At 41.3% G+C, this 15,643-nt stretch overlaps 1 protein-coding gene across 2 annotated transcripts in view; it reads right to left on the bottom strand.

Moving 5' to 3' along the window:
- The window catches only part of LOC131245022 (uncharacterized), a 53,324-nt gene that overhangs the window by 11,530 nt on the left and 26,151 nt on the right, over nt 1-15,643 (bottom strand). For both annotated transcript variants that reach the window (XM_058244178.1, XM_058244177.1), the window contains exon 3: nt 9,959-10,038. In XM_058244178.1, the coding sequence (XP_058100161.1) occupies nt 9,959-10,038 (80 nt within the window). The remainder of the gene's footprint in view (nt 1-9,958; nt 10,039-15,643) is intronic.

Genomic DNA, 15,643 nt, shown 5'->3' with positions numbered 1-15,643 from the left:
CATACTGATACTGCAGTAGAATTATAAAACATATGCAACTTGGTTGGATAATATGTAGTGCAAGATAGGCAGAAGAGAGTCAATCATCTGCATAAAACTTATTCTACTCACAATTGTAGTGTCATTCTAAACCTCCTTGAGTTGGGTTAGTATTCAACAGTGAAGTCCCAAAAGAAAAAGGTTGAGATGGAAGCCTAGAGAGAGTGTAAGATGGTTCGGCCAAACAGAGCATTAGATTTGATCAGAACAAACACAAGGGAGTGGTGAAGGGCTTTGTGGCTAGTCTTGATCCCTCTTGGTGGTCTGCGGGTCTGGCGCAAGACGAATGGTCTAACTCAATATGAAGCAATAAAAACAAATAACAGATTAATTAGAGACATCAAAGCACAAAATAAAGCTAATCAATCACAAATTTGAAGAATTCAAGTATTAGATATGCTCAAGTTCAAACAAACAATAATCCCACAATAAGATCTTGTAAGACATTAATCAATTTAGGACCTATGGAAGATAGAACTTCCATCTAACATTGGATTAATCTTGATTCAAAGGGAATCACGTATCCTAGTTAGGGCTTTGGTACGTTAGGGTTGAATTTGGGGACTAGGGATTAGAGAGTTGAATTAGGGTTTCAGGATTAGGAAAACTAGATTTAGGGAATTAGGGTTTTGAGATTTGGGAAATTTTTGGGTTAGGGTTTTAGGTTTTAAATAGGAAAGGATCAAGGACCAAAGAAGAAAAGCGCAGGGGGGGTTTGGGAATGGTCTATACGATTGTGTTCGTACGGTCTTACGGTTTGAGTAGGGTCTAGGTTTAGGTTGTTTTGAATATAATGGGAATGGGTTTTGGAGAAAACAAAAGGAAAAGAAAGAAATAGAGAGAAGTAAAGAGAGATAGAAGAAGAGAAAAGTGAAGAAAATACCTTTGAAGGAAGAGACTAAGGGAGATATCAATTGGAATCACTCAATGGCTTCACACCAACTCCAATCACAGGAGATTTTCTTTACTCAATGCAAAAAAGAGAAGTTTTATTTCAATGCATAATAATCCCTACGGCATTACACACCCACCCTTTAATAGTCTTTTGGGTGTTTTTTTACAAAAATACCCCTATTGCTAAAAAGATGTCTAAGATACCCCTTGTTTCAATTAAAACATGAAATAGCCCAAAAGAACAAAATAAATTTAAAAGAAAAGCTACAAAGTAGAAAGAAAAGTTGTTCACTAATGTCCAATGTCCAAAACAATCCACATGTCCACAATGTATCCATCATCCAACAGTCCACATGTAAGATCCAACGGTCTAGATATGTCCAATAAGCTCCTATATGCAGCCAACATGCATCTTCCTAGTGCGGGGCCTTCAAAGATGCATAAACATACATGTGAACTCTTCTAACACGGCTATGTACTTGATCCAGGCCCCATATAATGATCATCCAACCATAGAGGTACTGGAACTGGGGCCAAAGATCTCCTCCACCTCTAGTATACTCCAAATGGTGCTCAGCTAAGAAGAGTTCGCCTCTGGCAAAATAAAACTGTGATAATGCTCTAGGAGATTCGGGTCTAGCATCTGAAGCTCGGTCTCTGTAATCCACATACTGTCTGACTCTAGCCTCTTCTTCCACTTGACAAGATATTATTAGTAACCTCCGTGTCTAGTAGAAACCACTTGTTCATTCAAGATACCTTCTATCTCTTGTAGTAAGTATAGATGGTAAAGGAGATAAAGGAGGTAAAGGATGGTAAGGTTGGTTTGGCAAGAGCCATGATTCATGGGACAGGTAGGAAGCACCACAATATGGGCCAATGTGAGGGTTGGGAGAAAGGCTAGTGGGTGGAGTTGCTAGACCATTAAAAGACACAAGATCTTTCACATTGAAAGTAGAACTAATTTGATACAGGACATGAAATTCAAGTATGATGTGCAAGATTTTCAGGCTTTAGATCACACTAGTTCAGAAACAATTACACAAAATTCCACATCCCACACAAAAGTTCAAACACTCAATCAAGGAGAATCTTATGCGGATCCAGGCCTACACATGCTATGGTCGGAACAATCAAAATTATAGACCAAACAAGAATCAAAGGAGGGTAAATTCATCCACACATGCACAGAAATAATTCCCCAATCCAAGGGATTCAGAAATTTCAATTCGGGGAACCCTAAGGTTGAAGAAACGGCATAAAATTGGAGATTTGAGTAATTTAGGGTTAGGTTTAGGGATTTTGGGTGAAAGAGGAGTGAAAGAGAGGAGAGAGACGAACCAGATAAGTGCAGCACGTGTGGACAACAGCAATGGCCCAGACGCACATGCATGTGATCCCGGCCGCACGTGTGTGGGGCCCACTATTTAGAGAAAGGCCACCTCGGCCCTGGTCGGCTAGGGATGGACTCCAAAACCCCCAAATCTCAACTCGATCCAATGCACGGTTTGTTCGTGGTGCTCCGCCGAAGTTTCAGCCCTCCTGCAGGGCCAAATTTTGGAAATCTGCTATAGAAAGAAAAATGCCTGCAAATATTGATGGATTTGCATATGGAGTGCTTGTAGGAGGAGAAATATGGATGGAAGAAGGTGGGGGCGAATTGGGATAGGTGTGGCTTCGTACCACGGTAGTCAGCCCTCGAGGAAGGGAGGGTTTCGCACCCAATTAAATCTTCATAACTCAGGAATTTAGAGGATTTGAAAAACGTAGCAATTTTATTAATCTTCATTGAGAAAAAAAGACTACAAGGGGTGCCTATTTATAATAAAACCCTATACCCCAAAACTCGCGTCATGTGCGCAACCTATTACTTGGAGACGAAGTAATAAAAAATAACAACTAATTAAAGCAATCTAAACCGTCCATGATATTCCTAATAACAATAATAAGCAAAACCCAAAGTACTACATTAATTAGAATAGTAGGCGACGATCATGAGAACCCATGGTGGGATTCACACGACTATCGGATCCACTCCAATGAACCAAAACGCAGTCCTCTAACTAGGAGGTCCTCCCTGGACGTTGTCATCAATCCAGATCGACGACGGGGTCCTCCTCCTTGCGTACGTGCGTAGGGCGGTGTGCATGTGCGCGTGATGTCCCTATCATAATTCCCATATCAAGTGAAAGATCTACAACATATGCATTGGAGCCTAATGCTTCCAATATCTTATAAGGTCCTACACTACATGCTTGTAATTTTTTTACAGCCCCTTGTGGATACCGTTCTGGCCTTATCCGAACCATCACATAATCTCATACTTAAGATTCTTTTAACTCGCGATGAGAGTCAACAAATATTTTATACTTTTCATTGCTCACATTAGTGCGTTTCTTGATTTCAAAATGCAAATCATGAATGTGTCATGCAAATGTATCTGTGGACCCATGAATCTCACATTTCTATCAGACACAATGGTCTTTGGCAAGCCATGCAAGCAGACCATCTCTCCAAAGAAAAGCTTCGAAATGTTGGAGAAATCAAACGTTTTGGAACATGAGAGAAAATTGGCCGTTTTCGAAAAACGGTCAACCACCACAAAGATGGAATCGTGCTTTATGATGGCCTGGATAGCCCAAGCACGAAATCCATACTAATATATTGCCACGGAGTGTGTGGCACTGGCAAAAGCGTATATAATCCAGTGTTCTGCCTTTTCTGCTTTAGGGTTGATACGTCCTACATTGCCCAATGATTTTGGCCACGTCTCGCTTGAGGTTGGGCCAATAAAACCTATCCTTGACAAGGGCAAAGTAGTATTTCCTCTACCGAAATGACCGACCACTCGTCCGGCATGAAGTTCGCAAACCAGGGAATCCTAAAGGGAGGTGTGGGGAATGCAGAGTTTGTCGCCTTTAAATAAAAACTCATCAATCAAGACAAAAACCCACTATCACTCCTCGACTAGTCATCCAAAAGTGACGTGTACACTTTCCCAAAATCTAGGCACGCATAATACTCTCCTTTCAATTGTCCAAACCTAGTGACTTCCACACTCATAGATTAGAGTAACGCCACTCTATGACTAAGGGCATCGACAAATTTATTCTCAACCCCAGCATTGTGTTTTAAAACAAAGGTATACTCTTGGAGAAATTCAACCCACTTGGCATGCCTTGAGTTTAATTTCTTCTGAGAGTTGAGATATTGTAAGGCCTCATGGTCGGAAAACGAAATGAACCCTTGCGGTAGTATGTAATGTTACCAATGTCGCAACAATTGGACTATCGCGTAAAATTCTTTGTCATAGGTAGAGTATCGTTGCTTCACCTCATTCAACTTCTCACTAAAATACACAACAAGGTGCCCTTCCTGGCTAAGCACTCCACCTATCCCTACTCCAGATGCATCCCACGCAACCTCAAAGACTTTAGAAAATCCAGGAAGGCACATGACAAGAGCCTCAATCATCTTGCCCTTAATTTCTTTGAATGCTTTGGAGGCCTCATTAGTCCATTTGAACTCTCCCTTCTCAATGCAATCCGTGATGGGAGCCATAATGGAACTAAAGCTTCAAATGAACAAATTATAAAAGGTAACTAAACCATGGAGCTACGCACCTCATGAATGTTCTGAGGTTCGGGCCAACTTACTATGGCTTTGACTTTCTCGAGATCTGTAGACTTGCTCTCAAATGAAACAATGAACCCTAAGAAGATAACTTTGTCAAACATGAAAGAACATTTCTTTAGGTTGGCATATAACTTCTGTGTCTTGAGGACCCTGCAAACTTGCCTCAAATGGTAGAGGTGTTGTTCGTGGGAGGTACTATAAATGAGAATGTTGTCTAAATATACCACCGGGAACTTATCCATAAAGGATCTCAACACCTGGGTCATCACTTTCGTGAACATACTTGGAGCGTTGGTCAACCTAGAAGGCATGGCTAACCACTCGTATAGTTTCTCATTCGTCTTGAAGGCTGTCTTTCATTCATCTACTGGGCAAATACGTATTTGATGATACCCACTTTTGAGGTCAATCTTGGAAAAGGTCGTGGCACTGGCCATCATATCCAACATGTTGTCAAGATGTGGTATAGGAAATTGATACTTGACCGTCATCTTGTTAATGGCCCGACTGTCCACACACATGAGCCAAGTGCGATGTTTCTTTAGCGGGAGGAGGGTTAGCACGACACATTGCTCAAAACTCTCCTAAATGAACCCTTTTCTAAGCATGATAATGGGGTGTTAGACAAGGAGATTAAAAATCTACAACGGGCCTTGAAAGGAGTGGGTTTCATGGACGCTTCTGGCGCAGCCGAGGTTATTTTGGTTATCTGGAACTCCAATATGTGGTCGAAGGTGGATCACTAGTGTGGCAAAATTTCAGTTTCCATTCTGTTCAAAGGGGCATCGCTTGGAGATTGATGGGTTTTCTCGACGGTCTACCGGCCAAACGCAATTATGAGGTCAAATTTCTAGGAGTTGTACTCAATAGGTTGTAGATGGCAGCCTCCATGGTGCGTGGGAGTGGACTTGAACGTGGTCAAGTTCACATTCGAGAAGTTGTCAAATATCCGTATTTTTTTGAAATATCAGTATCGCGTTATGTATCACACCTTTGGGATACAAATACATATCGGTTATCGCATGGGATATATCGGTTGTATCACGTAATGTATCATTGTTGTTGGAAACATGGGGAAATTGGTTGATTTTTTCAATGAAACTTCAGTGACTGTTAAAAAAACACATCAACACACTTATAAATCAAAACATTACCAAAAATATGTGCACATAATAGGTTTTCCTTGTATGGGGTCCTAATTTATGCGTTGTTTAACTGAATTAATGCAAGTATATTCAAAGTTCATTCATATAATTTATAAATATAAGAAGACGCATGGAAAACACAACCAATATATTCAAAAGCAAAAGAAGAATCACTAGATTAGGTTACATGCATGTTTGATTTTATGTTTGGACATAAGGATTGCAACCGATTTGCGACCAAGTGGGAAATTTTGATATTTTCAACTTTCCACAACTCAGCCCAATTGAAGCTCCCAATCCATGTATTTGTAACAATTTGATGCTAATTTAACATGATTTACTGAAGAAAAAAAAAAAGGATCGAAAATCGAAAATGCTCACCGAATCGAACATGTGAGATATATCGCACTACATGCAAGTTTCGTATCGCACAGGTGGGATACAAGATATATCATGGGATATATTGGCCAATATCGTTGATATTTAAAACACTGACACACAGTATGCGCAACTTCTCAAATTGGGTTGACAAAAATCAATTGATGGACCTCTCCATGGGGGATGTGAAGTTCACCTGGTTGAACGCGCAGGAGTGGCTAGATGTGTTAAATAAAGTTGGACCGGTTTCTTCTTTTGAGAAATTAGGTGGATCAATTTCTGCTTATGCGGCAGCACAGTCTCCCAAGGACGGTATCTTGTTCATTGCCCAATTCTGCTGGAAATCCTCGAGGATGATTGGGGCCCAAAGCAGTTTAGGTTCAAATTGATGTTGCTCCAAGTGGAGGGTTTTACAGATTTAGTAAATGAGTGGTGGCAATCACTCGAGGTTAAAGGCTATGTATGGTGTGTTCTTTTTAAAAAATTAAGCTTCTGAAGAGGAAGATTCAAGGTGTGCTATTAAGGTCTATAGTCCTCGTAATGGCCACTGTGACCTCTTTAAAAAATTGTAAAATCCCCGTAACAGACCGTTACAAGGCCAATATGGGTCTTCCTTTTTCCAAAATAGTTGGCCGTTACGATCCTGTAACATATAATGGCTAGCACCATTACTGTTATGTAACAATTGTTATGACACACCTTGGGAAGATCATAAAGTGGAAAAAGGAGGTTTGGAAGGAGCAGGAAGTAAAGCAGGAAAGTCTCCTCCTAGAAATTCAAGCCATCAATATTAAGGTTGGTGGCAAGATGTCAAAGGACAAGGCTAGGCACGCCACTTTTACCTTTGAATATGGCAAAGGTCTGAAGAAAGAAGAGATGAAGCGGAAGTAACGCTCTCGCACGATGTGGATGAAAGATGGGGATAAAAGTACCTAGTCTTTCCATGGTATTGCCAGCATGCAGGACTGGATGATTTCCCTTTGGCTCTCTTTATAAATTTTTGAACAAGTTTTGGAAGCGAGGCAAGATTTAGTCAGATATGGGGGTGTAGTTCATAGCCATCATCCCAAAGTCAAAGGGGCCTCATTAGGGGGCCTCATAAAATTCTTGCAAAGATTCTGACTTTTTGATTTTGGGTGGTGCTCAACAAGACTATCTCTAAATCTCAAGGGGTTTTCGTAGTGGGGAGAAACATACTAAATGGTTCTTTAATTGCTTAAGCGTGTGGACTCTCGACATAGGGCTAAGAAGAAAGGAATTATTTGTAAATTGGACATTGAAAATGCTTACAATCACGTTTGGACTCCCTAGATTATATGTTGGGGAGGTTACGCTATGGACCAAAGTGTAGGCATTGGATTCAAGAGTGCATTTGATTTGCACGCTTCTCTATTCTCACAAATGGCTCTCTTAAAGGCTTCTTCTAGCCGTGGAGCGGTTTGAGGCAAGACAACCCATTTGCCCCTATTCCTATTTGTGGTAGTTGTGGACGCATTGAGAAGGATATTGGAAAGAGGTCAGTTAGTTGGGTTGGTTAGTGGTTTCGGGGTGGAAAACGCCGAATTTCAAATCTCTCATCTGCAATTCACTAACAACGCACTTATCTTTTGTGATGTGGACGAGTTGATGGTAGACAATCTTCAGAAATTTGTAAAGGTGCTTCAAGGCTATCTTTGGTATAACAGTTAACATTTTGAAGAGTGACTTACTAGGTATGTGCACTTCTCGTGAGGAGGTGGGAAGACTAGCCAGGGTCTTTGGCTGTCATGTAGGCTCTCTTCCATCTTCGTATCTTGGGCTCCCCTTGTGCATTGCAAGCCCCGTAAAACATTTATGGGATAAGGTGATAGAGAAGGTAAAGTGGAAATTATCCAAATGGAAAGGTCGGTACCTTTCTTTGGGTGGGAGGCTTACTTTGATAAAGGCGTCCTTGTCGAATCTCTCGATATATTTTTTATCCCTTTCCAAATGCTTGGCGGGGTCCTAGATAGATTGGAAAAATTGAGGTGCAACTTCTTGTGCCAAGGAGTCTAATCGAGGCAGAAGGTACATCTATTAAGGTGGGAAGAAGTACACAGGCCAAGGTATTCCATAATGGTAACAGTGGTCATAACAGCCCCGTTGTTAGTGTTATTATACAGGCTGTGACAGCCATTACAGTCCCTATAATGGCCATTATGGATTTTTTTCCAAAAATAAAAACTATTTCAGCCTTGTAATGGACCGCAACAGGAGGCCGTTATGGGTCAATTTCCATAATAGTTGATACGACCCTGTAAGGTGTAACAATGACTGTTACATAACCATTTTGAACCAATGCGCGAGGGGTGGGGGTGTTTGGCTTTAGGGATGTGAAAAGCAGTGTGTGGGATGAAGAACAAATGCAACAGGTGATCTTTGTTTTTTGCAATGAGAAGAAGATTTGGTTTTGGATGGATCCTTGGATTGAGGAGAGGCTTCTTCAGGAGTTCCCAAGACTTGCGAGACTTGCCCCAAATAGGAACATCACTATTAATCATAGCTTCGCCTATAATTCTGGGGTGTGGCTCCCTCTATGTAGGAGGAATTTATTGGATGAAGAAAGAGAAGAGCTCGCTCAACTTTTATCAAGGATCCAGTTTTCAAGGCCAGCGGTGGGTGTGAAGGTTTCCATGGTGTGGGCCAAAGACAAATTCGGCCATTTTTCAGTTTGGTCATTTAATAATGAGCTGTCTTCGAGCACGATAGCAAAAGGATGCGATGCCACGTCTTTTATTTGGTACTATGGGGCTCCTCCCAAGGTGGTAGCTTTCCCCTGGCTTCTAGGCAGGTGCTCACCATAGATAATCTGCAGCAGAGAGTGATGGTAATCCTGAACTGCTCGATAATGTGTATGAGGGTCATGGAGTCGGTGAATGACTATTTCATCCATTGTGAGTTCATGCGCATGGTTTGGTATAGCTTCTTCGCAATTCTCAACACATGTTGGGTGATTCAAGAGTCTATTGGCACTCTCTTCCTAGCATGGCATCAAGAAGGGGAAAGTGAGGATACAAAGAGGGTGGTGTGGAGGCTGATCCTAGAGGGAGACAAGAAACTGAATTTTTTGGGATTCCCAGGGGTTGACGGCAGATGTCCTTAAGAGGGCTATGTTTGATGTTCTAGAGTGGGTCAATTGTTTTCTCGCCTCTAACCTTCGTGATTGGCTAGAATTGGCTGGTTTGTTGTTCTAATTGGCACCGTTGGTGATTTCTTTTTAATAAAAGTATTGTTGCATTTCCAAAAAAAAAAAAAACTATGGCTCAACCTCCCCATCACATATAACACTTGCAGAAAGCATTCTAATGAATTGATTTTTACATAAAAGGAACTTTCTAATGAATACATCAAAATATTAAGCATGAAGTACACACTATCCAGAGTTCAGGAGAAAAAGAAAAAGAAAAAGAAAAAAATAAAAAATAAAACAAAATAAAACAACAGATCCATATTCTCTATCTGGAGTTATCCAAGTTGTATGCTTTGCTTCCCATGAACTATAAATGAAGTAGAGTGGTGGAAAGATAAAATATACAAAGGATTATAATACGAGATAATAGTGTACAGAAAATGCAAACAGAAATATATGTAAAGAACAGCCTCTTTTGGGAAAAATAGTACCACAAGTTTTCTATTCTACTTAAAGGCTGACCTGAAATGCAGCCTACTATGTCAACATGGTGCATAAGACATCATGAAACTCAAAGAATGGGTTCTGACCAACGTGCAGAAAAGGAAATCTTTTGATTGTGCTGGAAATAAAATCAGGTGACCAGAGCGCCTTCAAACAAATGGGCACAGTAAACCATAAGATCATAAATGCCAATCCAAATACAGCAGAGACATACCTTGAAATGTTCATATGCTACGTCAAGGCGACAAGCACCCACCATACCAGTTGGAATATTCAGCCGTTTAACATAAGCCACTAGCAGAAAGCAACAGGTCAGAATGCAGTCTTCATTTCATTTCATAAATTATATTCAATCCAACAGCCAAAAGCACCCATAGAAGTCAGAACTAGCATTTTGTATTAGCAATGAATCTTTAACAAAGAGTGTTAACTGAGTCTTCAACAAAGACAAGTCACCAATGAGAAAAGTAGTAACAATTGCATCTTCATTTGTTGAAAATGGTTTTTAACCAATTGCATACTAAAATCACATTAATACCATTCGTGCTCATAGATCATTACATGTATTGCTGGCTAGGGAGACGGATACATGTATAGATATCACCAAAACCGAAAAATGTATCGCTGACCGAGGGAAACATTGGGGAAACATGGGGGAAATGGTGGAATTTCGAGAGATGCTAAAATACACATTTGTATATTTATGAATCAAATAATTGCAAAACAGACGCATTCATAATAAGCTTTCCTTTAATGGGGGCATAGAAGCATGTAACACTAACTCAAGGAAACATTGAGAAAACATAGGGAAAATGGTGGAATTTTTTAATGTTACTTAAGGAGATGCTAAAATACACATTTGCATACTTTAGAATCAAATAATAGCAAAAACAATGGATATTTGCATATTTAGGAATCAGACAATCATTTTCCCTCTAATGGGGGCCTAAAAGCATGTATCGTTGACTCGGGGAAACATTGGAAAAACATGGCTCCATCTAAAGATTCTAACCATAAACCAATTAGTTCAAGGCCAATAAAAAACTTTGCATTTTTATAATGGTGGCAAATACATCCCCTCAACCTTCGAGAGTTCTTTGCTTGAACATATGGAATTAAATCTCAGACCACTTGTCCTTACACCCCCAAATAAAATGGATTGGTTGAACGAAAGAATAGGAATCTTCTTGAAGTTGCACATGGCCTTCTTGAAAAGAATGTTCCTAAGAATCTGTGGGATGATTCTGTCTTAAGTGTTGTGAACCTAATTAATCGGATGCCCACTAAGATTTTTGGTGGGAAAGCACCCATCCAAGTTCTATAAGCATTTAAAAAAATATATGTGTCTTTCCTATCTCACTTCATGTGTTTGAATGTGTGCTTTGTTCATGTTCCCAACATTCATCATGATAAATTGGATCCAAGGTCATCAAATGTATCTTCCTCGGCTACTCTTGTAATAAGAAAGCTTGCAAATGCTTCTCCTCTACTGTCCTAGGGAAGTACTTTTGTCTCTATGAATGTCACTTTCTTTAAAGAAATTCCCATTTATTCACCACATGGAAAGTCTCTCATTGATGTTGATCCTTCTACTTCCAGTGACCCCCCTCCTACTAATGTTGATCATTCTCCTAAACCCTAGAGCACATGACACTAGGAACTTGAACTCTCCATATGTGTCCTCAAGTCTAAGGATTAGTCAAAGTCACTACATAAACAAGTCGATCCGGATAGGACATGATTGGACATAATGGAATAATAACATAATGCCAAGTGGTCATGGAACACAACTCTCCCTTAACTAGTGACAGTTGTACCCAAACTCAAGTTCCCTAGGACAATGAAAGAAGCCCTTTCCTTTAATCCGTGAATAAATAAAGAGTTAAAGGTAAACCCACATATTAATTAGGACACTAAAAACATGTTCACACAAGACCAATGGCCATCATGATCAATGTCAAGATCAACATTGTCCTTTTAGGGCACACAACATTAACACAATCTACAAGAAATAATCCACCTGAATATGCAATCAGAAGGAACAGGAAATAAATCAACTGGAATTCACTTACCAAGATCAAGATTGAATGAAGAGAGATTTTCAACTCACAATGAAGAAAACAAGGTTACTACTCAAAAGCACTGCTCATGTCATCAATCATCACCCTTTTGTTTAAGATAATCTTCAAAACATTAATTTTAAAGGGGAAATCTTGTAAAAACCCTAGATCTAGCACCCAAGCAACTTCTAACCCTAGCCCTGGTTGCTTCTAATATTGAACGTAAAAAATTCCTTAATCTCATTCAAGACCTACACAACTTGCTTTGTCCTCTAATTAACTTGAGAAACTGAACTAGTTGACTCATCCCCTTTACATCATTGACATATCATTGAATAAATGCTCACTAAATGCTAATTTAATAAGAGACCTCCACATATTAGTTAGTTGACTAAAATCTTTAAATTAACAATTTAAAAATACTAATAGTCGCAAATAAATGGCTAAACACCTGATCGCATGTGGTTAATGATTTCAGCCCTGCATCATTTCTCTAAATTTATGGTAATCCCTTGTCTAATAGAAGTTGACTTGTTGGGAGATCCTTGTTGGAAATATGAATAACTTTATGTTTAACATACTTACAATGCCATATCTAGAATTTTGTATTTTCCTTTTGCACTGATACGATGCTGCAAACCATTACTGCATTGCTGAAAAACAGATCAACTACGGTAGCAAGTACTCAAAAGTAGGAGTGGCGATGGTTGGGTCAGCTCATGAGTCAACTACCAAACACATTATTGGGCCAGGTACGGAGTGGACCTAGTAAGCAGAAGGCCAGGTTTGAGCCTAAAAATTCATAACTTGGTCAGGGCTGACTTCAACCTGACCTAGCCTGACCACCTGCATATACATGAAACACATATACGTCAAACCGCGGAGAGCAAATGAAACCTACGAAGATATAAGCCACTTTGCAAGAAAATTTTCAATAATGCCCTTGAAAGCAAGTCGGGAGCAGTTATGGAGGTTGTTATCCCCTGTGATCGTCTCACAGCACTGTATTGGGGTTTTGTGTTCGTTTGTATGGGCTCGAGGGAAGAACTAGCCCAGGCAGTGAAGCTCCTTCATGGCGAAAGCTTTCGCAGTAGAAAGCTTCTAGCGCAAAGGGCAAGATTCGTTCCTGAGCTCAAGAACAAGGATGGTCAGGCTAAGTCGGGGATGAATATGGTGGAACCTGCTACTGAGAAGGTGAATCAAGAGAGAGGGATAGCCAAGCCGAGAAGGGGATAGAAATATAGCACAGGGAGTATCTGCATCCTTCAAACATGTGGTGGCTGGATAGGCTCCAGCTATTTCGCAGGAGGAGTTGCGATTAGATGAATGGGAGTGGATACCGATAGCAGGCTTCGGCGACAACATGCAGGTGAGTGTAAGCTCGGAGGTGTTAGACAAGGCGTGGGAATTGCTGCAATGATCTGTAGATGCCGAGACTACTTCTGACGCCTCTCTACCTCAGGTCAGAACCCGGATTGAAGAATGTTGTGGGTGGATTAGGGATGATTATTCGATCACACCCATATGCGATATTGAGGTTTGGATTTGGGTGTGTCCAGAGAGGAACCTAGATCATTTGATGTCTGCTGGAGTCATGCATAGAGATGGGCCGATTAGTGGGAGGAATTTTCTTTCTCTGGTAGTTGTGCATCTTGGCATCTAATATGAGGGATCCCTTTAGAACTATGGGCTCAAAAATTCTTTATGGCGGTTAGATCCTGTCTTGGGGAGGTAGTGGCTATCAACCAAGCAACAGATGAAGGTTATGAGTTAGGGGTGGCGAGGGTTTGCATTAAGAGGAAAAATTCTCTGGAGGATCCCACTGCGAGTTCAGCAATCATGGGAGAGGAGTGCCTAGTGTTGAGGGTGCAAAGGGAGGATAAATGGGGTGTTCTGCTCCATTGGGGTGATATATGGAGGCGGCAAGAGGCCTCTGCACCGATCAGCAACAATGGCAGAAGAACTGAGACAGGTGACAGTCCACCAGCTCCATGCTCTGTAGGTGCACCAGATGCAGGACAGAGTGCGTGTGAAGTGGGGATCGGTGGAGATGGGGTTGATGAAGGGAGAAGGCCTCTTGTTGCAATACACAATTTTCAGTGCGCAATGGGAGCACCGGGGGCTGTCATTCATCTCCTGAACCTGATGTCGGGTGGAGGCTCAAGCACTGAAGCAAGGTTGGAAAGGGGAGCTAGCAGCTTCATAGAGGATCCAGACTAGGTCCAGGACATGCGTCAAGAGGAGAGGCCGGAGCAACCTTCGAGGTTGCTTTTTCGAAAATCAATTTCAAATCAAATGAAAGAGTGGTTGCTTGGGCAGACACGTGGCCGTCTGAATTTCAGAGGTCATGTGATGAAAAACTAGATATCGAGACATGTGCGAGGATTGGATCGATTATAATTGTCGTTTCTCTAACATGTGCTTATCCTATGCTACCTCCGTCACATATTTTCCAAGACCCTGCTCCGGCTCGTGTGCTTAAGTATTCAATGTGGGAATCTCAACCCACTTATATTCTTCGAAGGCACTCTAATCCCAGCCCCCTAAAGAGCATCGCTCTCGCAGAGGAGCCAATAGATACGCTCCAGGAGGACATCAGAGAAGATCAATAGGAAGACGACTCACTATCTTTAGCGGAAGCCTCCTTTGAGTCGAGGCTAAAGGACCAAAGCCAACATGATTTTTCTGGAGAGTGTTCCTCCAGGTGATCAATGGGTGGTGCCATCATGAAAGGCAGAAGATGGTGTAGCTAAAGACCTGCTGACAAAAGAAACAAAGGAAGGGGAGCCGGTGCTGGTCAATGCAAATCCTAAGGGGGATTTGGAGGAGACCTTGGTGGTCACTCCTGGGCAGAAAAAATGGGTAAGGAGGTTGTCTCGACTTGTCCAAGAGGATCCAATAAGAATGTGGAGGTTGGACATGATGTAAGGGAGCCAAATTCCATATCTGCGGAGCCGTTCCCCGAGGCTAACGATGTGCTAGTTCAGGTCAGAGTTATGGTGAGAATGTTGTATGGGGTTCGAGATGAGGATGTGTATGAATTTTTCCATTTAGTAAAGGGCAGAGGAGTTCAATGCTAGAGAGGTTCAAGCAGTGAAGCCGAAGAAGTCTCCAAAGGGTTGGAGGGAAGTTCGTAGTCTTGAGCACTCCATTAACTATGAATCGGCAAGGAAAGCAAGTGGAGGTAAGAGGGTTAGATCAAGTAAAGCAGGTTTTCAATGATTAATCTGTCTTGGAATGTAAGAGGGTTGCGCTACAAAGTTAAGAGAGCCCAAGTTAGGAAAGCGTGTAAAAAAATTGAAGGCGGATATAATTGCTCTGCACGAGTCCAACCTTCAGACAGTGGATAGAGGTTTGAGACACTCTACCTGGGAGACCAAGAGTAAAGGGTGGGTCGCCGTGGATGCCATTGGTGCCGCGGGGCAAATTATTGTGGCTTGGAATGCTAAACTTTGGAAGATGGTCGATTCTTTTTCTGGCAATTTTTTTTCTCTCTGTTCTATTACAGGAGATTTTGTCAGGGTTCTAGTGGGTCTTCACTGCAGTTTACGGGCCTTGTTCCTATAGCGTGCGAGATTACTTCTGGATTGAGCTGGACAGTGTTAGACAAATTTGGGCCGAACCTTGGTGTGTTGGGGGCAACTTTAATGTGGTTAGATTCAGTCACATGAAATCTTCAGGGAGCCATATAACTCAAAGTATGTCAAATTTTGCAGATTGGGTTAAGGCTCATGATACGGTGGATCTTCCCATGGATGGAGCGAAATTTACATGGTCTAATGGCCAAGCTAATGCCACCTTATCACATTTGGACAGATTTTTGGTGTCTGCATAGTGGA

This window comes from Magnolia sinica, chromosome 5, assembly GCF_029962835.1.
Source record: "Magnolia sinica isolate HGM2019 chromosome 5, MsV1, whole genome shotgun sequence".
Taxonomy (NCBI): domain Eukaryota; kingdom Viridiplantae; phylum Streptophyta; class Magnoliopsida; order Magnoliales; family Magnoliaceae; genus Magnolia; species Magnolia sinica.
Note: the sequence above shows the minus strand (reverse complement) of the source record. Positions and strands in the feature narration are given on the sequence as shown.